General features: G+C 50.0%; 1 protein-coding gene across 5 annotated transcripts in view; it reads right to left on the bottom strand.

Annotated features, from left to right (window-relative positions):
- RNF220 (ring finger protein 220) overlaps positions 1-27677 on the bottom strand; it is a 220176-nt gene that overhangs the window by 75951 nt on the left and 116548 nt on the right. For all 5 annotated transcript variants that reach the window (XM_082287655.1, XM_082287658.1, XM_082287657.1 and 2 more), the window contains one exon: positions 7191-7320. In XM_082287655.1, coding sequence (XP_082143781.1) covers positions 7191-7320 — 130 coding nt within the window. The remainder of the gene's footprint in view (positions 1-7190; positions 7321-27677) is intronic.

Here is a 27677-nt window from a genome sequence, read left to right as displayed (position 1 = left end):
GCAAGTTTAATTTAAATCTGACAGTAGTCAAACTGCTGGAGAAAGCTTCAGGCGATACCACCCAGCTGGAGATGCATCTGTGCCTGAAACTGGACACCCCTGACTCCAGGGCTGAGATTCCATGCTGAACACCTCTGCCGTGGGCAGCATGGGATGCCCCACTGCTGCTGTGGGGCAGGACTCGCTCCCCAAGGAAATCAGGCCAGAACAGGATGCAAACAACCCGTTCTGTGTCCCTAGAGCAGCTCTCAAACACCAGCCTGTCCCCGCAGCCTGGTTTTGCTGGTGAACACTGGCTGCAGGACAAGCATGGAGGACTCACACCCAGGAGGAGCACGGAGGAGACATCACAGGCAATTAACTGCTCGATTGAACACCTTGGGGGATGCCAGAGCCCTTTGGGAAAGCCCCTGGGAGCACTGGGAGGGCACAGCCAGGGAGAGGGTGCTGCAGGAGAAGTACCGAGTCCCACCTGCAAAGCACGCTCAGGCACTTAATAGTACCTGTCCCCAGCATCTCCCCAGGCTGGATTTATGCCTTGAGGGGTCACCTCTGGCGAGACTCTAATAACACGACTTTATTAGCTTTCTTGTTCCTTCTTTAAGATACAGTAGCAAGGGGGGAGGAGGGCAGCAGCACCTCGGGAAAGAGCGGGGGTCGTACGGATAGGAAGCAGCTGCCCTCGCGATTCCCCTTCTCGGTGACAAGGGGGAGAGGGAGAAAAATGATGCTCCCTCGAAATTTATCATGCACCCAATTACAATGTTAATTGGCAAGTCCCAGAAATCAATTAATTCGCAAATTTTTTTCAATTAAAAATTAAGATAAATCATAAAACGTTATTAAGCAAAGGCCAAACTCCATGAACTTTTTTTTTTTGTAGGCATCTGGGTTTTTTTTTAATTTAAATAAAAAAAAGAGCTGTGTTGCCAAAGCCCGATGCCCTTGAGTGCCTTTGCTGAAGCACAGGGGGCTGTCATCAGCAGGACTGGGCTGAAGACAGATAAAAAAATATCGACCAGTCGGACACACTGCTTCTGCTTTATTGATCAGGCGGGAATTTAACTTGCTGTGCATATCCACCGTGTCAGCAAGGGCCACGGGCGAAATTAAAAGTACTTGGCTTGGAGATGTCGCCTCGATACTGGGGGGTGGGGAGAGATGGAGGGAGGGGGAAGAAGAGGGGGAGAAAGGGAAGAAAAGAAAAGAAGAGGGTGGGAAAAAAAGAGGGAAAAAGAAGGAAGAAAAGAGACAGGAATAAGTTGAGGAGAAGGAGATTGCAATGCCTGCTTGCAATCTCACTTGTTGGTCAGGGCTCTTTCCCTTCTCTGGAGAGCCCGCAGGTGTCTACTGCATGCAAGGAAGGGAATCATGTATTCCAACAGAGCTTGGAAAAAGCCCTTCTCACTCTAACCTCTCTCATCAAGAGGCGGGGGGACCTGCAGCATTTGCTGCACAAGAAGTCTGGGGAAGTACCTGGTCATCAAGTTAAAGTCCCCAGGCATAAATCAAGGAGACCTGAGGTGAGAGCCATGACCCTGATGTGACACATGACAACAGAGCTAATTCGGGTTTTACACACTCTGTTTATCCTGCTGGGCCTGGCAGCACGGCCACTCACCCTTCCCACAGCAGCTGTCCATGCTGGCCCTGGAAGGTCTCCTCCAAAGGTTCTTTGGGACAACACAGTGCTCGGCAGATCCTACAGAAATGAAGCGAACACTTCCCTGGGGCAGTGCAAGGAGCAGCTGTATTTAAACAGAGGGTTCCCTGAGCAGGAGAGGGCTGTGAGCCACATCTCATAACTTGCTCTGGGTCCTTATCGTGACCAGGAGCAACAGACCGACCAAGCCCCTGTCATTTGGGCACACAGGGACCACAAGGATGATGTGCTTGCCCACCTGTCCACTAGCAGGAGTTTCCAATGCAGACTCTGGGGGGTTAGCACAAGATGACTTTAATCAGAAAGACCACAAAACACTGGGAAAGCAACCTGTGAAAGATGTGAAAAGCAGGATGCATCTCCAGAGGTCTGAAGATATCTCTCAAGAACAACTTGCCTTGTGACCAGTTTATCTCCCAAGGTCCCACAGCCTTCATGTTTTAGCTATATTGCCAGTTTCCTCCTCATTCCTTATCCCACTGAGCCCAGAGCTGCCTCTGTCCCCTGAGAGGAGCTACTGCTGTGCCTCTCTGCATAAAGAAACCTGGAGCTGAAGCTCCTCACAGCAGGGTGGGGATGCTCTCTGCAGTGCCAGGAACTGAGGAAGCACTTTCTGCTTCTGCCCTGGCTGCGAAAGAAGGGAGGATTAAGAACAGTGAGAGGAAAAGAGCATGTGTGCAAACAAGGGAGAGGAAGCTTCAGAGCTTCCAAAGGAAGATTTAAGCCTGGGCAGAGGTGCACTGAATGCTGCTACAGGAGCTGGAGCACCATAGTCCTGTGGTTGGCTCCTTTCCTCTGACATGAATCAAAGCTGGCTCCAAAAGTCAAGCTAAATCCCCCATCTGGGCACTTCACCTGTTTTGACACGGGCCTTCCCACGGCATCTTACTCTGCCCTCCTTTGCCTGACACTATTTGGTTCTTTGTGACAGCATCTTTGAGGTCACAGAAAACAGCCTGCAGCACTTTCCATTTGCACCAAGGTGCGAGACCCTGGTGCCCTCTGTGCTCCGGGAAATGCTTCGTAATCACAGAAGCAGAAGAGAAATTATTCCTGGACACACAGGAAGGTCATTAGGGGAAATCAGTAGCTCCTGAGATGCTGGATGTGCAGGGATGTGTCTCCACACCCCTAGCAGAATGGCAAAGAGCAATGAGAGCTGCTGGCCCAGGCTGGGAGCAGCCAACAGGTGGGCACAGGCTTTATAACACAAACGTGCTCAGATTAATTACTGACTGCAAAGGCAAAAAGAAAGAAAAGTGAATGGGGGGAGAGTTTGCACAGCCATGGGGGACTTTGAGAACATCATCACCCTCACTGCTCCACCGTCTGGACCACTCCCCATCTGTACTGATACACCTCATCCATTTTGGGGAGGTGAAATCCCAGCTCTGAAGCATAGGTTTGCTGCTGGTAATGCAGGGGAGAATCTGGCAGCTGTCACACAGCAAAATAAAAACACTACCTGCCAAATATTTTTGTTTAAAAAAGAATCATTGCATATTCAAGAACAGACTGTTATGCTATTAAAACCACTGCATCCAAAGGCACATTCCCAACCTTCAAAGTGCTGAACTCAGCAACTGTAATATTTGTGATGTGACTTCCTATGGTTTTTAAAATGGCCAATAAATGTCTCTTCCCCAAACTCTAGAAAGAATCATTGTGGAGCATCAGCTGAGGCTGGCTCTACAGCTCTTTCTTCCTCCTTTACTTCTCTTCTGTCCTCAAATTCATCTTTCCTCCCACCCCGAACTCAAACCAGTGCCCCAAACCTGCCCTCCCCACCCAGCCTCCCCTCCACCAGCAGTGCTCTGCAGTCACTGCCTGGGGAGAGCAGGCAGGGATAAAGGGTCCCCCTGCCCACTGCCACCCCTGCTCACAGGATTTACCTGCAGTGACACATGTAGCAATGCCCACGGGGATGTGTGTGCGTGTCCTGAGGGACAGCCCTGGGTGCTGCTCTAGAACGCTGTGCCCACCTGCACTCCCCAGGTAGCTCTAGGCTGGGGAAATGCAGCTGCAAGCCAGAGCACCGGCTGAAGCTTGGAGCTGCGGCCACTCACAGCTCCAGAATGAGTCTCACATTTCAGTGTGCTTTACTGCAAGCCTTTAACACAGATGAGGTGTAAAACAAGTGAATGTATATTGAGTGAGGATAGGAGACTCACATCCAGATCAGCTTTGTGCACACAAACCAGGAATATTCACGTATTCTGTGGCAACCAGCCTGGCTGAGGTACAGGACATAGGCATACACAAAGGGTTTGTGTTATTATTTCTTATTTTTACCTTGGGTGGCACTTAGCTGCTCAGCTGGGCAACTTTTGCTCTCTGACTGTACAGGCAGAGGAAGGAGAGCATCCCTTCTGCCCTGCATCGTGGAGCCACCACTCTCCCGCCTCCCACTCTCTGCTGCTTTGAGCCTGTGCTCTGCAAAGGTGAGCTCCAAGGTAATTTCTGTTTGGAGGAGGAATACCAACAGTCTTGCCTGGCAAGAGTTAAACCCCATAAAACCAAGGCTTGTAGTTTTGTTTTCTTTCAATTTATACCCTTCACTTAAAGGGGGGGCGGGTGGGGAGGGAAAGAGGGGGAGAAAAAAGAAAGCCAGGTGACATATTCTAAGAGGGAGCACCGAAAACGTGTTAAGCACTTCAAAATCTCATATATTCAATCGGCCTCTGGCAAGACATCTGCCTAATGTTAGCGCTTAAATATCCTTTTCCATTTTACATGCATTCAAGTCTCATTTGAGCGAAATGAAACGGTATTATTAAAGGGAGATTTTGCACAAATGGCCTGAATTTGACATGTCAAGTTCAATGAGGCTGTTACATATGTAACACCGAGAAGGGCTCGGAGGCTGCCGGCTCTTGAAACAGCGCCAGTGGCTCAGAAATGAAATTTGCATTCAGAGAGCCCTGCTTCACTGCGTGGAGCTGTGCACAAGGCTCGGCTGGACCCACACAGGGTGGAGGAGCTGTGGGGCGAGCACGACCAGGTCTCTCCCTATGGTTTGGGAGACTGGACACACCAAGAAGGCAGCAGAGCTAGAAACCTCATTCCCACTCAAGATAGCTTTTTCAAGGGAAAGCTGGATCCTGCACCAGGGTCGGATCCTTCTGAGAGATGTTCATCACTGGTCCAACAACTGGTTTTCGTCCCCTGGACACGCACAGAACTCCCTAGGCATGGGTGGGTGCTGCCCTGTTGCCAGCATGGCTCCTTCTCCCTCTCTGTGTGATGCTCCAGCTGGGTTGACCTTGAGATGTCCCTGATCTGAGGCCAGGATAGTCATACCAGTACTGTCCATGGCAGGAAAAAGGGCTGTCCCTCTCTCTGGGGGATAACAAATCCCATTCCCACCAGCTGAGCAAGGGGTTCACTGGAGTGGGTGAGTTGCTTGTGGTGATCTGAGACCATGGGTAGCATCATCCAGGTGCTGCCTACAGCTTCCTTGTATCTCAGCCCCAAGAAGCTCCTGTGGTCACCTGCAGAAATCTCTTTTCCAGGGACTTGATCCAGTGCCCACCAAACCTCCAGTGCTGCAGGCTCAGTGGGCAGGAGGGGATCTGCCTTCCTAACCCCGAGCACAGGAAATTTATGATTTTGTTGCAAATCATTAAGGTTTATTAAAACTTAACACCACAAGCCATGATTGGCTGCATCCTCTTTAAATTAGGGAAAAAAAAAAAAGCCCTTGGAAAGCAGCCCCCTGGTTTGCTTCTCCCCATCACACTGATAAGTAACAGCTGCTCAGCCATTTCGGTAACAAGTCGGTATTGGCAGGGAGCGGCCAGGGCTGCCGGTGCCCGTCACGTTTATAGGCCTACATTTTATTTTTATGTTTATTGGGTTATTTGAGATCATTATTAGTTTCTCTCTTCTCTTGTTGATGTGTTCTTGCTCCTGGCTTCTCCAGGCAGGAAAGGTGGGGGAGTGGGAAATGGAGCAACCCACTATAGCGAGCTGCCTGCTGGGGCTGGGGAGTGCACGGACTTCAAGCCCCTCACACCCTGCTGCCTGCTAATCCTGCCCACTATTCCTGCCCTTTCTGCCTGCTGCTGCTGCTGGCCCCTGCATCGGCTCCCTCTGGGACTGGGAGAGCCCATCCCCATGCGGAGCTGCTGTGTTACAGATTAGCCTCCATCGCCTGAATCCATCGCCTAGATTGAACGTTTTCTATCACACTTCGGAGGGAGTCGTTATTCAATAATTAATAAAGACCTCTGATTCTTCTTTGCCGCCTGCGTGGCCGAGTGGAGCAGGCCAGGGAAGCGAGGGCAAGCCAGGGAGAGCTGTCTCCTCTCTAACTGCTGCTGTTATTTAAAGGAATAATGCCATTCTTTTTCATTTGTCAGCTGGCCCACAATGGCCCTTGTCACGCTTTATGATTTAGGGTTTCCTTTCCTTTCCCATTAAACGCCACCTTCCCATCACCGCTTTGCGCCAGCCAGCCTCTGCTCCTGGCTTGCAGTTTCAGTTTCACTCTGATATTGGCCCAACTTCTTTGATGGGCTCCTCCGAGCACTAATTGCTTCTGTTCATTTAAACCTGTTCACTAATTTGCAGTGGCCCTTTATTAAGTTGGATGTGGCCCAAATTACACCATAAATTACACTTGCAAGGGAACTGGGTGTCGCAGGGGATAAATGGGCTGCCTGTTCCCTACTTTCCCCCTTCCCTATCCTCCTGTGCAACACTGGGAATGAGGGTCTCAGCCTGAGGGTGTGGGTGCCGAATTTGGGATATCTCAACCCAGATCCATTTTGGGAGGTCTCTCTTTCTCTAACTGAAGCTCCCTCCTGCTCCCTCCATCTGCAATGGCTATTGCTGAACCAAAGAAGATCCAAGCCAAGCCAAGTGATGGATTCTGCGTCCTCTGCACTGTGCACAGCCACGTGCACCCCTCACCCCGGTACACACACACACAAACACACACACACAGAGACACACATTCTGTCCCTCCTCTCCTACCACCTGGTGATGTAACTTTGCTTCTAGTTGGCAGTTTGATTCCTTTCCTCACCTTTTAATGACCAGAGAATTCATTAATAATTGAAATAAACACGCTCCTTCCCAAGGCTGCTGACTTTTATTAAGGCAGGGGCAGGGATCTGCCAACCCTTGGCTGCAGCCATTTCCTAAAGAACTTCTAGCAGTTAAAAGGCAATTATTTTTTTTTTAAATAGGTGACTTTTTTGCACTGGGGGTAGCAGAAGGGAGCTGAAGGTAGCTGAAGAGCAGTGTGCACCAATGCTGCAAGGTTGCTCTGTCACAGGAGTCAGCAACATGAGAGCTGCTCACTGAAACACAAGTCCCCAGGGAAAGGGATGTCTGTGCCCTCCAGGAGGAATTTCTGCCTGACTTTACCACGGCAGTGAACTCCAGGGAAATGTTTCTGACCCACTGGCTAGCACTAGATCTCCCATATCTGGTAGCTGTGGGTACCACCATCTTCCCTGCCACGTGCAGGTGCCCCAGCCAGGTCACCAGGGATGCTGGTGGACCCCAGGAAGCTGCTTACCTGATGTTCAGCTGGGTGAGCTTCTCCAGCTCCTGCTCCATGTGCTCCTGCAACTCCCCAGGGCGAAGAAGGACCTGGCAGATGGGGCAGATTGGAGCCTGGCTGTCAAACAAAGTTGCTTTCTTTTTGCCTGTGGGAAGGAAAAGAAGGGAAAAAGCTTTAGCTCAGATCAGCTGCCATCATCATCGTCTGTGCTCTGCCTTGGTTCCTGTTCTAGCACAGGACTGAAATCCAGGGATTTCCTCATGGTATAGCCCTGATTCTGTCCCCATCCCACAACCCCTGGGGCAGGGATTGGCTCTCTTCTGCGGTGGGACAGCAGCTGACACAAGAGCATCCCAGCCCTGGCTGTGGGCCCTTCAGTCTTTCAGGGACAGCATCAGCAGCCACATTTTGCAAGTGACCCTGTGCAAACCCAGCTTCTCATATGCGGTTCAGGTGATATGACTTGGAGTAGATGGATGACAAAACACTGCTCACTATTAACTCATAAAGAGCCATCTTAATCCTCCTTGACACTCCTGAAGTTGGGTGGGTCAGGATGATCCTCCCCGTGAAGGGCAGAGCAAACCTCCATGGGCACACAATGTTGGGAGGCAGAGGAGAACTCATGCCACAAGGCTGTGGATGTGGTAGGGAGCAGGTCTGGATGCTCATCACCCAGGATTGCTCACCCTGTTCCAGGGCTGGGCTGGGGCCCCTTGCCCTCCCTGCACCACTGGCAGCTCCAGACCCTGCAGCTGCTGGAGCCCTGGGTCCCTTGGGGCTGTATCACCCCTGGGTGAGATTTGGGGCTGCCTGTGTACCCCAATCTCTAGCTGGGTTGAGTCTCTGGGGCAGATCTGCAAGTGAGGCGTTTCCTCACACCCTCCTTACCCTCAATCCTCTCCCCCACTTCCCTGCCCAGCCACATCTCCCTGGTTCACTCCCTGCTCTGAAGCCAATTTCTTCCAGCTCAGAAACTTTATTGCCCCCTCTGTAAGGAATATACAGCATCTATTTAACATAAAATAAAACTCTAAAGCAAACAATGAAGTTCCCATAAAAGAGAGAAGCCCGCAGGTCCCCAGGCCCCCTCTCCCAGCTGTACTAGCAGCTCTGCTCATGAGAGGGCGTGCGGAGCCTGGCTCAGATGGCTCTGGCAGGGAGAAATGTGCTTTATAGCTGCCTGTTGTCATCCAACATGAACCCTCCTGCTGGATTATTTATTTATGTATTAGACATGGATCAAATTGGTTAAATCCGAGTGAGAGGCAGTAATGCACAATAAAGCAGCCAGTGCTGGATACGGGGGGGCTGCGTGCAATGTGGCCTTCCAATCAGGAGCCAAAAGGTGCCATTTTATGGTTCCTAATGATGGTGGAGTCCAGTTAAATGAATCCCCATTAAAGGAATAGACCTTCTCAAAGGATAAAACATTGGTGTGAGCAGCTTTACTGGATCCCTGCTTCTCCCTGTATAACTGCCTGGCACGGGCATTTAACGAGAGAAAGCGTCTGAAATAAGTTTGAGAGTCACCTTGGCTTATCTTTGCCCTCCAGCAGGACAAAGTGGTCGTGCCTGGGAGAAGCAGGGCTATCATTGGGATATTACTTGCCCTTTCCTTCAGCATCCTGATAGGAGGTGGGAGAAACTGAGGCATGAGGGGCAGGTTGGGGCAGGCCAGTGCTATGGGGCATTCCCTACCTCCCCAGCTTCCCTCTCCACTGGGAACTCTCCCATCTGCAGAGCCAGGAGGAAAACCCTGCTGGTCTCTGCTCTGGACTTGGGCCACTCCCAGGGGCTCCCAGGCAGATCCCAGGTGCTCCCAGGCAGATCCCAGGTGCCTTGGCCCCTCATTCTCACCACCCTTCTGCCAGGGAGGACACAGAATGCTGTTCATGCAACTTGGAACATCTTCCTCTCTCCTTCTTCCCTCATGTTTAAATAATGCCCAGAATCCAACCCAAACCCAAACAACCAGCTCCTGCTGACCCTTGCAGGAAAGGTCAGCATTTCAGTAATTCCACCTTCCTCTTGGAGCTTTTCCACTTTTGTCTAGTGGGGGCCCAAAATAGCCCAGGAGCGTCCCCGACCACCTGCTATTTATAACCCCAACTTCACAGCAAAACAATGGAGCTGTCTGAGTCTCCCTCCCAAAATAAACAGGCAGCCTTTGAGCGGACGGGAAATCCTGCTGGATCCCCACTGTGGGGTGTACAGACGGATGGGTAAACAGGCTGCCCTCTGCCCTACCATGCTGCATCCCCACTCCTGGCCCAGGCCACCACTGTGGGGCCCACATCGCCTGCCATCCACAGCTTTGGCTGCTGGGGCTGGGATGCCTGCTGGGGCTGGGATGCTCTCAGCAGTACCAAAGCGTGGAACAGAGGTTGAGCATCCACGTGTCCCTGCTCTACGGGGAGCCCAGAGATGTTCATTTGTTGGAGGAGGTGATGGACTGTCCCGGACCACAGAACTGGGATTGGCAGCCTTGGATCAGGATGCATAGTCAGGGTCCCCTGCTGGGGACCAGCTGGTACACCAGACTGGTGGGATTTTTAACCTCCTGCACACCCAAGTCCTTGCACCCTGCTGGTTCTCTGGTACTCTCCCATGGAGTGCATGTTCCTAAACAGAGGCGACTTTGGTTTTCAATGGCTGGGGCAACCAGGAGCGATCTCAGGCCATGGGAAGAAGCCTTGCTCTCTTCCATGGCTGCTCCCAACCCCAGCCCAGGCCAGCAGGAGAACTGAGCAGCAGTGGCCTTAGCCATCAGCTATACCAATGATACGGTGACAAATTTGTGCCAAGGAAGGATGTGACAGCTGTCATTCCGCATCCCCATGACAGCTGGGGAAGATCCCCTTGCTCCAGTGAGTGGAGGAGGCTGGTGCTTGCACTGAACCAAGGGCTTCCAGAGGGGCAGGAGAACAGGAACCCGGACACACAGCCAAGTCCCTGACGTACAGATCGCAAAGCAGGAGACAGAAGAAGCCCTGGCTCCTGGCCCAAGGGGCTGACAACTGCACTTTCACAGGAGCAGGGCTAAGTACAAGTGACAGGCAGAAAGGAGGGATCCTCTCCCGTGCCAGGAGGACACCTACACAAGCCTCCTCAGGTCTGTGGAACCCGCTGCATGCCTGCAGTGCCACAGAGGCTGCTCTTGGGATGCGTCTCCCCAAATCAGCAGCATCTACATCTGCAGCATGCCCAGAGCCTGGCACACCCACGCTGTGGTGTCTTGCTCCGGGCAGTGGTACCCATCTCCATGGCGTAGCATGCTGGGTTGTGCGGAGAGGGAGAGGATGGGCATGGCAAGTCCTCAGGCTTTGTTCGTGAATGCCAGGGTGGAGAGAGATGCATACATCTCACCTCTCCTCTCCAGAGCAGGGACATCCTGATATCCAGGAGAAAACAAAGCATGCTGCACCATGTGTGTGGCTGGACGGTGCTGGGGTGTAAGTGCTTGCCCCTCTGGATGGAGCGGAGGGCATTGATTTGCCCAGGGCAAAACAAAGGGCCCATATCTGTGAGCTGGAGGGACCTGCGCCTGCTCCCTGCTTGTCCTTCCCTGCCCTGTGCCAAACCTGCTCCTGGGAGACACTGAATGGCTCTTTTCAGGCTTTTGTTTTTTGGCAGCTGTGTTTTTGTTTTCTTTGCCCCTCTCTCTCCCCTTCACTCTCTGGTTACTCAGTAGGCTCGGCTCCAGTGTTTACCCTCCGTGGCTCTGCCGTGCTTCCCTTGCTGCTGACCCCCCGCTTGCCAGTGCCAGAGAGATGAAAAGGCAGAGCCTTGGTGCTCCTGCTGTTTGCACGGTCTCCTGGGCTCCGCGGAAATGTTTAACTCCAAGTGCTGAAACCGAATATTTCCTGCTCTGAGAGCAGAGCGCTCAATGCGCACATGCACCCCTGTGTGGAGGAATTTGTCCCCAGCCTCTTTCAGAGGGCACCTGCAAATGGATGCCAGCCCAGGTAGGGACTAGACCAAACCCTCCTGATCCCACTGGGGATGGAGGGCCGGATTCTTCACTCAGTTACACTGATATGGATCGAAGATAATTCTCGTGAGTCCTCGTGAGAAAGGTCTGATTCACTGCAAAGCAGCTGGTAATGGGACCTGGGCTCCAGGATAGGAGCTGGGCTCAGGTTCTGGGGACACAAGCATGATATTGAATAGGCATGAAGCCATGAAGTCATCCCTGCTCCTGCCCTGCACCTGTGCCCTGACAGCACTGGGAGGCTTATGCAGGATGGGAGTGCATCACTTGGAAGGCAGAGCTTTCCCTCACAAGCAGAATGCAAACTGCTGTTTTGGAGAGAATATAAGTTAAAAAAAAAAAAAGGAACCCAGCCCACCAACAGTCCTGACAGCACAGGATGTATACAGCCCCTCACCACTATGCAGCGCAGAGTAAACAGTGCTTCCAAGTCAATGAGCAAAGTTTACAAGGCATGAGGGCTCACTCTGTACAGGAGCTCAGCAAGTTGCCAAATGAGTGAAATAAATTGTTTATAACTCCATTGCTCTGGGGCACTGATGGCTTATTTGCACAGTAAGGTGCCTCCCCAGGAACTGCTGCCATGGGTGGCACAGGCGCTGCCACCTGTGCCTCCCCATGCTATCCTTCCTTGTGACCATCTGAAGCTTGCTCCCATGAGGACCACCTCTTCAGTCCAAACTCCTGATTTCTCCTACATCAAACTGTTTTCCACTTCCTGAGTACCAAACCCCCCTCCTTTGAGATGCCTCCCTCCGTCTCACTCTCCTATTTGCGCTCTCTTCCTCTTAAACACTCCATCATTTAAACCCAATCAAAACCAGTTGATCTGAAACTCTTCTGAATAGAAATGACCCTATGCAGGGGCCCTGCGGCCCTGTGCCCTGCTTCAGGGGCCGTGCTGAAGCCAGGTGGGTGGTAATGGAAGTGCTGACACAGGCTCCTTGACAGCATCGCCACTGCCAGCGCCTGTAATAATCCCTCCCGGCTGCTCTGCAACTCGGTTTCCGCGGCGATTATTTTCCATTCGATGATGGGCTTGCTGTTATTTGTGTACTGATAGCAGGTATCTCGTGTGACAAGCCTCCTTTCCTTCCAGCTCAAAAAACAATAATTCAAAGAAAGCCCCATATTAGCTTGGAAATAGCAAAACACTCACTCTTCTCCTGGCGAGCCCACGCCGCAACCGATGAGGCTCACAGAGCCCTGGTAGTAAGTGGCAGCCAAGGAGGGGAGATTACAAGGGTGGCTCAAGGCAGAGATGGTTCATGTGTCAGTGCAGAGCATCCCAGAATAACAGTAGAGGCAAAAAATATTTGATAATAAAGTGAGGGAGCAGGAATAATGTTGCTCACTGCTGCCCCATCTCCCTGTTATTTACTGGTGTGATCCCAGTGCCATCCCCATGGCGCAGCATCCTGCCTGCTGGGCACTGTCTTGGATCCTGCTGGTTTGTACCAAAAGGTATAGGCCCCCAAAAACCTGCACGAGGTCAGGGCACGTCCCACTCCTTCCATCAGGGCCTTCCCATCTCTCAGGCTCCTGCCTGGCTGTGGGATGCGGACCTCAGCTTGCAGCCCAGGACCAGGTACCCTGGACCTGGCCCCTGCTGCAGTTGCTCTACACATGGCAGTGGAGATCCAGGTGCCAGAGACAGTGATAGGCAGTGAGGTGACTCAAGGTTTGTGTGCTGTGGCTGGGTTCAGTGTCTGGCCATGACTGCATCCACAGCACAACTTAACTCTGCAAACACCCCACAGAGCAGCAAGCACATCCAGACCACTGAGGAATCACCCTGCATTGAGCAGACCTCCCTAGGAGCACATGCCTTTTGGAGGTCTGTGCAGGCGGGAAGGTGGCAGAGGTCTGAAGAGATGGCTTTTCAAGTAAGAAAATGTTTTTGAGGAATCACTCCTGCATCACAGCACAAAGATGCTGCAGGGCACCAGCAGAAACTGGACTTGGATTGTGCTTGGCACAGCACAGGGCCCCTCCTGCCTTGAATCCAGTAAAGAGAGGCAGAGGGATGAGTGGCAGATGGTTTTATATACCATGAGTGTATAAAACACGTAGAGACATGGACAGGGGGACCTCAAAACCCCATGAACAAACTGGGTCACAGAGAAGACCTGCACTCTGCTGCATCCCCACCAAAAGCCTGATCCCCGACACTACTCCCTGCTAATGTGCCCAGGCTGCCAAGCAGCTTAGAAAATACACCTGCTTCTCCTGAGAGTAAAAACTACAGAGGGATCTGAGGCAGAAAAGCTTGCTAAAATATTGATTTCCTTCCAAAGAAAGAGTTGTTCTTGTAGCTGCCTGTCCAGACAAGCTGGATACTGGAGAGGACTGGTGTAAAGTGGTGCAGTGCTACTGCACACAGTTAACCCCAGCTGAGGCTGATCCCATGGGTCACTCAGTAAAAATGCATGTTTGAACAGCACCCTGGGCTCATTGGAGGCTGTTGCACGTCCCATTGGGTCCAGCACCATGTTTCTCATGGCGAGTGGCAGCCTGGCAGCAGGAGAGGTGAGGAACTCCTCGTGATCCGACCCTGGCTCTCCATCTGCGGAGATCATGGCTGCCCGGTGCGGGGCAGTGGAAGATGGATTAAGCTGGGCAATAATTTAAGAAACTGAGTGAGTCTGTACATCCAATCACTTTACAAATCAGGGGAAAGGGAGAGAGGAGGAAAGGCAGGAGGGGGGGGAGAAGTGAAAAGGCCGCGCAGGGAAATGCATCACAATTACTGTCTCAGCTCTAATGAGGAGCCTGTCATGAGGCTGTCATCCTGCGGAAAGCCACCTACTCAGAAAGATTCAATAAAAAAGTAGCAGAGAGATAAAAAAGAGATATATTTCAGCCCTTGCTAATATTCTTTTCATTTGTCCCAGCACAAAATAAGATACTGCACTTAACCAGCTCGGTTAAAATGAAAAGGGGGGGGGCGGGAAGGGAGCAGCATTGATCAATACCACTAAAAGCCGGTAGACACGGTGATGGAGTGCAATTTTTTTGTCTGTGCTGAAGCATAGCAGAGGCCCGGGCGGGGTAATTTATGATTCGTACGCATGCCGGCTAACTAGAGGCTGACAAGACAATGAATCCTCGATGAGAGGGACGCAGGCCGCCGGGAGAGCTGGGAAGGGAGAACATGACAGGGACCTGGAAGGGAGAGGGGAAGAGGAGGGCTGGGACAGGCTGTGATCCTGTCTCCCCATGGTGCTGCTCAGCGTGGGGATGCCGAACTGAGCAGAAACACTTCTCCAGGTTTCACAAGAGGAAAGCAGAGAAATGCTGAGAACAAGCCAGGGAAGGTGTTGCACTGCCTCATCCGTGCCCTCCTCTCTTGCAGCTCCCAGCTGGGCAGCCTGCCCATGCAGGCTTCTCCCAAGGAACCACTACAGCGCCCAGCCACACCCCTCACTGGGCTGGAGATTGACCAAATGGGATCAGCAGGGACCAAGGACAGAGATGATCCCTTCTCTGCTCCAGATTCTCTGATGGGTGCCAGTATGAGTCTGGAAAAGCTCAGGACCACAGAGTTGAATCTTCCTGCTGCCATCCACCCTCTGCTCTGGGAAGGAAACTGGAGTCTCCTCCAACACACTGATTCATCTCCCAAACATACAAGTCCTCGGGAGCAGCTGGGTCTCCACAGCATCCGTCAGGGATCCCTGACTTCAGCGAACACAGCACAGCAGAAACACTGCTGAGGGAATCCTACAGCTCTGTCCTTACATCCTGGGGGATCTCCTGGGGTGTGAGGCACCTCCTTCCCCCACATCCTTGAGCTGCCCTCCATCCCATGGGTCTTTTTATATTATGAACCCAAGACTGGCCAGGCTGTGGACAAACTAACCAGAGCCAGTGAGATCCAGGGATCATGTCTGCAGTTCTGCAGACTCCATGGCCCATGGCTGGTCCTTCCTCAGTGGGACTTGCAAAATGAGGCACTGGGACACAGCACACTTCCCAGCACACAGGCAGCCAGGCAGAAGACCCCAGGGCTCTCTCAGCTCCTGTGCCATGTGTGCATCATAGCCTGACAGAGCGTGGGGAATGATTCTGCCTCCTCACCATCCCTCTTCCTCCTCCTCCTCAGCCACCTGGAATGCCTGGGGCTGTGTACCCAGGGCTGGCAGCTGGGCAGCATTCACCAGTGTGCCTGGCCTCTGGCCCTGTTTGTTGTTACAAGGGCCACTTGTGTTCCTGGTTGAACCAGTTGCCCAACCTGGAGTTTCTGCTGGCCTGGTGGGAGAGGGTGGAGAGAAGGAGTTGTGTAGCTGCATTGCCAAAGGATGCCTTAACTATCCATTCTCTGCATCAGCTCTTGGGATGGAAAGACCTGGAGCAAAGCACCTTCTTTAAATGCCAAGAAATAATGTCAGTAGGAACTAGAAAAGGTGTGAATTTCACAGAAACATCCTCATGTCTGGCTGGGAGACTGTACAAGAGCTGGGATCTGAGGTCTGGACACATTTGGGGCCTGTTTTGGGCCTCAACTGCTTCATCTGTAGCAGAAACAGGGATGCAGTTGAGAGCGGGAGCGACAGCCCTGCACAGGGACTGGGGGAGACCTGCAGGGGTTTTTTGCCCCGCCCTCATTCCACCATCACATCCAGCTCCCTATAAAATGTGCAAGGTGATCCTGCATCAGGCTGCAGCTGCTCAACTGTCTCAGCCCCATCTGCCTGCATCTCTGAGTCCTCGGCAAAGAACCTGACTGCATCCTGAGAGACAGGATCAGCCTGGAAATGGGTCTTTGCCTTCACCACTGGCAGTGAAACAACAGCCTAGGGTCTACCCACTGCCAGTGGGCTGGGGCATCCTGAGGGTCCCCCCACAGCCCAGTGAGGTGCCCCAAGAGGAGCTCCAGCCCCATTCTGGGCCTGCAGAAGACATAGGCAGCCATGCTGCTCCCATGCCCTTGACTTGGAGGGCAGCCTGTTAAGTTGGTGATATACTGATACGCCTATAATTTGAAGGGGTGATGGGGTAGAGTCTTTCCCTGCTTCCCACCCACTCCCTCCCCGCCACGTTCCAGCTCCTCTCCTCTCCTCCCTTGGGGATGTGTGGGGCACATATCGAAAACACAGATATTGAACTGTCAAAACTATTTCCTACAAGAAAATAGATTCATCAGCTTGCAGCACACAGGGTCATTGCCACATTTTCCCCTCGCGCCAGCACCTGCACATGCCGGCGCATACCCAATGCCTCTTCGCAGCACCGGCACTTTAGCTTGTAGCTCAGGGCCCTTAAGTGACTTTGAGAAATGGATAATCGATTATAATTCCACGGGCCTCTCTGCAGATTTATCCGGAGAATGTATAAAAGCCAGGGATTGGGAGAAGCGGGTCCTTCTGGCCAACACGTCAATTGCCTGCGTTTTTCGTGCCCAGCTCGGAAAATCGCATCCCGAGCACGACTCTGTTTAATCCATCAGTACACAATCAATGCACTCTGTAATCAACTCTTGATCACTTAATTTTACACATGTTGGCTGAATCCCTTTGTTTAATCACTAGATCAGGCTGCCTTGTTGCACTGCCCCCTCCCTGCTTAACCCTCCCTGACCCTCATCCCCTGTTGTCGGCACTACCAAATGCAGCCCAGAGCCTTCATTTCACCTTGAGGAAGAGCTCCCATGAATTTAGAGAGTTGTGAGATGGCAGAAAGGAAAACAGAAGGAGTGAAAAATAACACTGGAGAGAAAGAAAATATTTTCCCTTCTGTGTCTTCGTACGGCTCATCCTGGCCTGTTTGAGCCATGTAACAGAAACCACTGCTGGGGTTTAAAGGGGGGCTGGATGATGGGGTACGTGCACTGAAGACCTGTACCATCCCAGGGAGAATGGGCACATTGGGGTGTCACTGGGCAGATACACCAGCACACGATGAGCACTCATCACACAGCTGCATCTGTCCCCTCAGCATCCTCCCCACCCCCTGATTATTTTGACTGTTTTAGCAGCCAATGCCATTATGAGCAAAGCTCTTGATCTTTCCCTCCCAGAGGCATCCTTGGGAGCATGGCTCCCATCTCACCAGGGTTCATCTCCCTTTTTATGGCAAGAGCACGACCCTTGGGTTGCGAATGCATGCAAACACAGCTATTTGGCATTTTTAGCATGATTTGTGTCATTAGCCTGATGCCATCTCACCCTTCACATGTGTTCTGCTGGCATGCCAGGGTCAGTGTCCGAGGGATGCTCGTAGGTGGAGATGTCTGACTGCCCGACAGTGAAATGCACTGGGATTTTGCAAGAAGATTTTGTTGCACTTTAATTGTGTGATGAGAGCCTGGAGCTCAGAGATAGGGGCACCACATACTTGCAATCCAAATGTGGACCATTTTGACTGGACGTGTAGGTCACACAGCACGTTCCTCCTACCCAAGCAGCACAGCGGTCATTCTTAACCCAGTTAAACCTTCCTTTTAAAAGAGGCCTTGATGCTGCCTCTGATTTGGCACGTGGAGTAACTGCTGCTCATTCCTGCAAGAATAAATGATGGGATAGGCCTGAACAAGAGGGATCTGGAAGCACAATTGGCAGGGGAACGTGCAAATGTTAGCTTTGCACAGGAAACTCGCACAAAACTGCGTGTTGACACCAAGAGGCCAGTTATAGGACAAAGCAGGCACGGATGTTTAAAGAGTATTCCAGTTGCTATCCTATAGCAAATAGTCTTCAAAGAGCCCCTGGAGCTCTTGGCTTCTCAGCATGGAAAGAGGAGCTTGTGCAAGATGAAAAGCAAATAAATAGTTTACTACAGAAAAGATATCCAAGGCAAAGAGTGAGATGCAAGTTTTAGATCTCACATTAGCCAGCTGGGGTTTTATTGGTCCCCAAGTAAAAGCTGTAAATAAAATACAAATCTAACCTGCATATTGTCAAACTACATTTAAAAAAAGCCCACAACTTAATTGCACTCAAGAGCACCAAGGGGCGAAGTCGTGCATGGTGCATCACAAGGCAGCCCACAGAGCTGTTTAGTAAAGTGTAAATCAAAGAGCTGAACAAGTGGAACCTTTTACCTTGGAATCTGCCAACAGGCACAGATTACTCTGCCTTTGCTAACATAGCCCATTCTGCTCCAGAAAATCTTGGTAATGGATTTGTAAGGAAAAGGAGCACAAAATGCCCTCTCATCTGCTCACACTGACATTGGTGGCAAGGAGGAAGGATGAGTGGTGAGTTGGATTCTAAGACCCCATCTCCTTGTTTCCAGCTACCTGTCTGGCCACAGACAGCAAAGGTAATGCTGCACTTTAGGGAGGCACAGGCCGGGTGACAGGGACAGCAGCTCCAATTGGAGTAAGCCAGCAGAGCATCTGCCCCTCCTGTCCTAACTGCTGAGGGCTCCCAGGGACTCCTGTGCCAGCCTCTGTAGTGTTCCTGGGGTGCTCCAGAGCAAGGACAGGGCTCCCCTCCATGTCAGGCTCTCATCCCTCCTATGCAGAGCTTAGCTGCTCTTTTCATCCACTTTTTCTTTCCACTGCATTCATTCTTTAAACCGTAATAAATGCTGATATGTTGATAACATCAAAACTAGCCCACCTGGCTCACTAGAAGAAACTGCTCATCCCAGCAGATCCATGCTTGGGATCTGGTCTGGGCTTCACCTCACTAATGTCTGCAGGGCTTTTTTCCCAGGGTCTGCACTTGTTCAAGGCAGTCTGTCTTCCATGGGAACAGAGAAATCCAAACCAGGTCATTCTGTCCCCAGAGTCCCTGGTGGACCCTGTGAGCCGCTGGCTGACCCTGTGAGCCCCTGGCCAGCGACTACTCTTCTTCCTCATCACCTGACACAACACACACTGTTTGGGTTGGGGTCCTGCTGCACAGGAGCAGGGCAGGATGAGGCCTCACATGCACATCATAAGCAACTGGGGATGATGCTCTGCCTGGAGAGTTAAGTGCCCAAGTGGAGCAGGCAGGATGGGAAGCCAGGCAGAGACAGGATATGCCCAGGTTGGAAGAAGGTATCATTCAAGCTGAGGATGTGTTTGCAAATCCTGGCCCAGCAGCAGTGAACCCTCTAGGAAGAGCAGGAAAGACCTTGCTGCAAGCTAGCTTGGAGGAGAAGGAGCACAGGGATGGAGGAGAGCCACCCCCGCTCTCACCCACATGCCGACACAGGCGATAACAGTGTCACATCCCTTCCACTGTTTTCAGGTGGAGGGAGGGAAATGAGGAAAAAAAACCCCAAAACAACCTGCCAAGGACTAATTAATATTTAATTTACTGCAAAATGTACTTATTATTCCCAAGTAATTGGCCGACTGCACAGCTGTGACCACTAATGAATAGAGGGGGGGGCAAGATTCAGGGACAGGAGGCGGGCGGGGGGAGCACAGGGGTGGTGGTGTCTTTGATCAGACCCTGCTGCCTGCCTTTTAATGTGCATAATAAGAAAACTTAAACAGCTTTGATTTTTTTTGCTCCCAAGATCTAAAAATGGCTGTGATGCCTCTAATGGATTGCGTTTAGCTTATTGCACTGTAATCGCCCTATTATCGCTTTCAACTTTAACGAGGGGGAAAAAAAGACTTTGGAAGATGGCATTTGCAAATAGGTTGTTGAATAACACTGCTGCTAAACACAGAGAACACAGGCGAGTCCTGCTTATTGTGATTCCTAGCATAGATTCCCAATACCTGAGGCACTCAGCATCCCTGTCTCTATTGCTGCTTTTTGCTCTGTGATTGAACTATTGGCTCATTTAACTCTAAGGACGGGAAATATTTTTTTACCTGCTAATAGAAGCGTGGCTCGGTTGTGGCCCAGCGTAGATTTTTAGATCAGTTTTTCTTGATGGCTTATTCTGTGGAGAGAGTTAATTTCACCCCAGTGCAGAGTACTTAAGTGGGATTTAAGTGGCATGGGAGTCTTTTGCTGACCCTTTAGCACAAGGTGAAATCTGCCCTAAGAGCCTTCCCTCCCCAGAGAGAGATGCTCAGCACGAAGTGGGGACACATCCTGATGCTTCAGCCTCTTAATCTGCTGCTGGGATCTGGTGTTTCACATGCAGTCCTGACTTGCACAGGCACAGCTTTTGGGCACAGGGACAACCTCACATATGATATATCCCCATACCCCAGGCTGCCTCGGCAAATGCACAAGGAAATGCATCTTTGCTAGGTTGAGGGGATGTGGAGGAGCATGGGAAAGGGACTGAAAGTCCTGGTTTCTTGTTCCTTCTGAGTCCTGACCTGCTCAGACCCTCGTTGTTCCCTCCCATGACAGGCAGTCGCTGTAGTTGTCACTTTTTCCCCCAGAGGCCATTTTTCCCCCCAGGGCCGCCTTTCCTTTGCCCTGAGCCTCACCCCTCCTCTCCTCCACTGCCTCCCCCACTTCAATTAAAGGCCTGGTGGTGGGTCCAAAGGCTCCCTCAGCTTTATGACAGCACTGAGACCCAGGCCAAGTTCCCATCCCACTTCATGGGTGTAAATCCAAAGCAGCATCATGGACTTCAACAGTACAAAAGCCAGATCAGCACTTGGCACCTCTGCTCCTCTCAACATCCAAGTCTGTGGAGCGGCAGGCTGGGAGACATTCCGTCACAGCTGCCCACTGCTCCTGCCCGTGGCTGCCTCTTCCCTCCCACTAAAGCAAACAGCTCCTCAGACACCATCCCAGGGACGCCACGCTGCAGCACACGGCCATGGCACACAGCGACAGGGACAGGAGAGAATCCTGAGGGTAAAGAGGACATGGAGCACACTCACACTGCAGAGCCATCCAGCAGCTGGAGGGAATTCAAGGAAGGGTGGTGGGAAGGATCACGGGGTTGGCAGAGCTACACCTGCAGCTTGGCGGAGCAAGGAGAAATGGTCCTGACTTGCCATGGGCTCCACGCATCTCTTTGCAGGGACTTTGTGCCAAGATACAGCCTGACACCTCTCTGTGCCTGGTCCTGGTAGCCTCCTACCCGGCAGGGACAGAGGCGGAGCAGGCTGGTGCATGAAGGTTTCGAGGGAGATGGACCTGTCCTGTGCTGACAAATGCGTAGGTGCACAGGAAAAGACAGATTTGAGTTTGGGAAATGCATCGCCATGGGTCATTGCCCTTGTTTCAGCTAGGGTAGAGTTAATTTCTTCTCTTTTAGCTGTTACAGTGCTGTGTTTTGGATTTGGAATGAGAATGGTGTTGATAACACTGATGTTTAGTTTTTTGTGAAGTTGTGTTTATCCTAAGTCAAGGACTTTCTTCCCCCTTGTCTCATGCTCTGCCAGGGAAGGGGTATGCAAAAGAAACTGGGAGGATGCATGACTGGGACAGGTGACCTGAACTGACCAAAGGGATATTCCACACCATAGAATGCCATGCCTAGAATATAAACTGGGGGGAATTACCTGGAAGTGTGGCCAATCTGGATTTGGGAAGAGGGGTCTTGCACTGGTCAGCATTGGGTAACACTTGTTTTTTCCCCTTTTTTTATCATTATTATTTACCATTATTACAGCATTTTACTTTATTTTCAATTATTGAACTGTTCTTATCTCAGTACACCAGTTTTACTTTGATTCTCCTCCCCATTCCACCAGGGTGGCAGGGGGAGGGTGGTGCATGGTGTTTTATCTCCAGCTGGGCTGCGACAGTCATGCAGCCCCTCTGATGGAAACCTGTGGCATCTTGCTGCTGACACGAGCCTAAAAATAGGTTGAACAGAGCAAAAGGAAATGCACTGGGAGTGCATGCTCCCTACCTGCACAAGGGCAGGATCCTGGTGTCAAACTCCTCAGGAAGCTGCAGACAAGCATGGGCTGGAAGGGCAACCATCACCCATGGGTGACCACCACAGGCAGAGTCAGCTGAAAACAGCCTCCCATGCAATGCAGTCCCAGTTGATACCCAAAATGACCACATTTGGCCTGAAATCAACTCCTGCTCTACTTTTTGACTACGTATTGTGCATTATCCCCATAGTAAAACCGTAATGGCAGCAGAAAACTATATGCTAACCCAATAAATAATAACAGGCCCCCTTGGAGGCATTAGAGGGGAGCATGTGAGCCGGCCACATCAGCACCAAGGGAGCCACACAGCCAGAGGACAGGGTGGGCTGCAAGGTGAGGAGTGGTCTGGGTGCAGTGGGATTGGCAGCGAAGCCCCCTTTTCTGCTTGCATGGCTCCTCTCAGAGGGGGAAATTCAGACCAAGATGCCAGGTCTGAGTATCAGTGCTGCAGTAACCCCTGCTCCATGAACCTTGTGCTTCTGTGGGTGCTGAGCTGCAGGCAGAGGTAATGCCTCTCTTCCCAAATTTTCCATCCCCATCTCTGCCTGAAGCCAAGCAGCTTTTTCTGTCTTTCTCTCAAGCTGCCCCACTCTTCCCTCTCCCTTCTGCACTCTTGTGCTGGCTGAACCAAGAAGCAGACACTGCTTGAAAATCCTCCTCAAAACCACATTTCTGCCTTGCTCCCAACTGGCAGATCTTGCAAAGGAAAAACTGCCACCAGACCTTCAAGGAGAAAAGCAATTTTGGTTGGGCTCTTGGCAGGCTGAGCTCGTGTTGGCCTCTCACTGTTGGATTTTCCTTGCTGGATGCTGTCTCTCCAGCATCAAGAAGGAGCTGGCTGTCAACCCATAGAGTTTTATTTTGGATTTTATTAGACCTGATCAGAGAGGCACCTTTTTTTTGGTTGTACCTCAAGGCGGCACTCAGACACCCCTCAGCATCTGCCAAAATAATAATTAACATATATTTGATTAGTGCCTTGTGTGTGAGAAGGCTGATGCTTTGTAACTGTGAGTGGCCACTGGGAAGTGGGTCAGCACTACCCCTATTTCCCAAAAAACTGCTGCAAAGAGGGGAGTATGGTCTTGTGCCCATGACATGACACAGGGATTCAGGACCAGAGATTGTCTGTTTGATCTCATTAATTTTCCGTGCTTTAAGCCTTCTTTCCTAGAAAAAAGACCAGAATTCCATGTATGTCCCATGTTTTAGTTTCTTTCTCTGTTCAGCCTTTAAGCTCAATGGGACTGTGCACAGTGCTCTGCTGCTAAAGGGGTCTCACCTAAGCCTCAAGAAAAACATAAATAACATTACAAATAATAAAAAAATAAAATAAATAATACAAATTCTATAAAGAAAAAAAAGTTATAAAAATAATAAAAAAGTCAGCCTCTGGCTCCCAGTTCTCTCCTTGCCTGGGTCAACTTCTGTCCTGCTTGGCCTTCTGAGTTGGAACAGAGATGATGCTCAGCAGCAGATTCCAGGTCAACCTCCCCCACAAATATCCCCAATGTGAGCACTGCAGCTTGGACACAGACACGAAAATCCAGCACAGGCAAAAGAAAATCAACACAACACCCCAGGGAATTTAAAAATCTGACCAGATAGGCACTATTGATGGAGAAATATAAATGCTGCTATTTCGGTGGCAGCTTCCCGAGCCCTAAACCTGAGCTGAAAAGTGGATTGTTGGATTCGATTTGTCAAACTGGGAGGCTGGCAAGTTTGGGCAGCTTCAAAGACTGTGTTTTATGGAACCTTTCAGGAACCCTCTATAAAAAATGTATTAGATTAGTAATTTGAGTCCCAAATGACCAATTTGAAACGATTGCTTTCTTATGATTTTTCTGAAAGTGCCTGTTTCGTGAGAAATTGCTTGAAAAATCAGACAGAGTTTTTAGAGACAATTGTAACAGCACACACGAGGGCTGGGCACGATGGGTTAGGAGAACATTCATTTAATTGAGAAAGGGAAAAAAATCCTTTGTAATGCTTCGTCCGTCTTTGTTCGGCTTCTGCATTACCATAATAAGGTCTAATTCTCCGATAATTCTCCAGAAAGGAAAGCGCCTTGCTCAGCCCTGTTTTCAGGTGGGGAGAGGGGTGGTGTGGAAGGGAGACACAACTTGCCAAGGTCATGTGTCCTGAGCAGAGCTGGGACAGGAGTCCCTTGCTGGGTCCCCAGCAGGTCCCAGTTCAGGCAGCTATGGCTCCTTACCATCAAACTGGTTTTATCCCTCCCTGCTCAGCTCAGAACTGCCAGTGTGGGATGTCTGCGGGAGCGCTGGAGGGGCAAGGGGCAGCCGGGCTCTCAGTGGAGGTTTATACTTGGCCATATGGAGATGTACAGAATACACAGTTCACACAAAACTGTGAGCTATGCCTTACTATTTTTAATACTAAAAATGCTAATGGAAACTGCCATTTAATATGAGATGCACCAGAAATTAAGTGTACTGTGACCTCCTTAGGCCCCTTTCAACCTAAATTATCCTACAACTCCACCACCCTGTGGTTATCTTTGTCTTTGCTCTCTGGTTTCTGTGCTCTCTAAGGACCAGGCTCACAGGACATACTCAAGCTTTCTGCCCTGACTGCAGGGCTCAAAGTGTGTATTTTCCATTTATTTAAAGGAAAACTGAGATTCTTATAGCACCATTTGATTGCAGAAGCCGAAACTTTAAGAAGCAAAATAAAATAAAAATAAAATCCTGAGAGTCTTGTGACAAACTTGTGAAAGTTGGCAGTCCTGAGAATGAATCACCCTTGGATACTGCTACCTGGAAGGTATTAAGGAATTACAGTATATAGCCTAATTAGGCTTATTAGCAGGGCAGGGCTGATTAAGAAAGATGCAGAATTTGGAGGAGAAACCAGACAAGGACTAACCTACCCTCCAACCTCTTCTCTTTATCCTGTCCAGTAAATCCTTCATACTCCCTATGCTCTTTCTTCTGTTTCCCTCATGCCCCATTATGCCAGCTATTTCCTTCAGGATACTGAAGGAACTGGTTTTGCTCAGTGGTTAAGCCCCAGGCATTTTGGGTACCTCCAGGTGTGAAGTGATGGAACAAACGCCCATTTTTGTCTTGCTCAACTTATCAATTTTATCACTAATGAAAATGCAAAAAACTTGCCCAGATCACTGAAATATCTTTATTCTTTTTCTCCTTAATTGCTCCTATTGAAGCATTATTTTTAAACAGGCCATTTTTAAGATAGGAAAATACCAACCCAGTAGGTTTTGCATAAATGGCAATTTGCAAAACTGCAAAGGTGACATTTTTGACATGAACATTTAACAAAAAATTAATATTTTGTCTCTTTAATAAATGGGTATTTTCAAGAGAGAATCCATTATAAAAAGGGAGCTAACGCAAGGTTCTTGGAGCCATTTCCATCAATTGCTATAAGATTTATATGTAAATATGTTAATGGTACTATTAATAATTTAATGGGGGCATGGCAAGCTGTGTTTACATAATAAATATGATTAAGTGTTTCCCTCGAATGAAGTTGCTGAACTGTCACACTACCCCAGGTTATTATCAACATGGTTTTAAAATGTTAATCAAGCAATCAGAAGGAAATAGCCCCCATCCCTGCTGGACCATCCAAGTTGTTTTAAACACAGACTGGCACTGCGTCAGGTGGCCCCAAAACCTCCCACCATTGCTGCAGTGATACAGCAAAGGCGTGGAGATTTGCTAACGTGCATGGACAATGTTTTATCTGACTTTACTTTTTGCAAGGGTGGACTAAGACCATCCACTTGAATGGAATCACTTCAGATTTACTTGAGTGTAATTGAGAAGAAAATCTCGTCTGAGATAATTAAGTCGCTGAATATGCTTACCGCTCCTTAAATCCACTGTGCATGGAGCAGGGAGAATTACACAGTCCTTGGGCGGTAGGAGCAACGCAATTTCTGGGATGAGAAACTGCTGCAAACTCTAGCAAACTCCTACATCCTTGCTGGACTTTATCCACCTGGACTTGCAGGATCCTCCCTTCTTCAACCATCACTTCTTTCTCAGTTCTTGCTGGAGTGAGGTGTTTTGACAGCTCAGACAAAGCTGCTCTGGAGCTGCTGGAACTGGACCACAGAGGGGTTGGGAGTGCAGCCCTGGGCTAAGCCCTCAAACAGCCACCCCAGCTTGCCCACTGCGTCCAGCTTGCCAGCTTCCAGCAAAAGCCTTTAGTGTGAGCAGGCAAGGGATGGAAAGGGTTAATTTAACCGCAGTGCAAGGCCAATCACGCTGAGGTGTCAAACTATAATTTTATATTAGGGCCTGTAATAGTTACTAGAGTTTTACTACAATAACTACATGTCCAAGCAGAGTTTAATGAGAAAATCTATAGTTTTGCTATGGTATTTTCTCTTAGTTTGCATAATTCCCTGAATACAACCCAGTAAAGCTTTTGACCCAAGATAATAAAAAGGTGATAAAAATGGGCTATAAAATCCAGCATATACATACATATATATATATATATATATATATATATATATATAAAACAGCCACTACAAAATTACGAGTAATTTCCACAAGATAAAATGAAACAAAACCCCTCTTCAGTTGAAACTAAATCAGGGAGAAAAAACTAAATTAAACTGATAAATTTAAACCATAAGCAACCCCAGAAATGCGGGTCATGGAGCTGGTCCTGCCTGAGCTCCAAAGGCTGGGTGCTTTGGGGACAGCAGCTGCTCCTAGGAGGGATGCTTCTGGGTGTATCAGGCACACAGGTGTGGGCTGGTGCTGCACATCATAGAGAAGGGATGGGAATTTTCCTGAGGATGGAAGTAGCCCCCAGCAGGAGTGTTAATTTTCAGAATTTAATTCATACACCATGAATCAGAAACAGGAACAGTCTGAACTACTGTACTGATAGCTGGACAAGATGGTAGCACGGTAGCCTTTTCTCCTAAGGCCCTGCAAACAGGAGGGAAATTAATGGACAGTCTCTTTGGATACTCAAATCATTCCACAGAGCTCCATGTTTCATTTAAGGCAGACTACACCTGTTTCACCCATTTTTGACTTAGAAAGCACTGTCCAGTGCTCTATGGATGACAGATAGTGTTAGCATCCCTGTATTAGCATCTTTTCCTCCCAGGTGGAAATTCTGGGGTGCAGCTAAAGGAAATCCCATGCAGGAAGGCAGTGGAAGAGCTGGAAGACCAGCTTTTAAACCCCACCTTAGGCATGTTAAGAAACATATATGTGGAAATTGATGCTTATTCAGATCCCAAATGACGAGTGCACCTGCAGGAAGGTCCCAGCCAAGGGCCACACGTGGATGGGAGGAGTGAGCCTGTCCAACATCACTGCTAGCTAATCAGGGAGCAAACCTGGCAGCATTTGCAGCTCAAAGCAGGAATGGTGCTCAGTATAGGAATGGCCCATGGTCTTCAAACTGCCTGGGGAAACATGTCTGTTTGGGTGTTAAGATCTGGTAAACTGCAACAGCTTATCCTGCACAACCCTAACACTGAGGGCTGCTTTCTCAATATTCCTGTATTCCTATCACCTGGGTTATTCCCTACACATACCAGGTGGCAGTGAGCTCACATGAACCCCCATATCCACCTCCAAATGTGATAACCTTCCTGAAAGATAGTGGGAAATGCAGTACCTGGCCCAACGAGGTCTGGGTACCATTTATTTACGCAGAGATTTCATCAAGGAACACTCAAGTTGGGGACTTGAGTCTCCAGGTTGCTGGTCCCCCATTCTGACCTTGGTTACACCTCTCC

Source organism: Coloeus monedula (genome assembly GCF_965178545.1).
Source record: "Coloeus monedula genome assembly, chromosome: 9".
Lineage (NCBI taxonomy): Eukaryota > Metazoa > Chordata > Aves > Passeriformes > Corvidae > Coloeus > Coloeus monedula.
The sequence above is the reverse complement of the archived record's forward strand: the minus strand, read 5'-3'. Positions and strand labels throughout refer to the sequence as shown.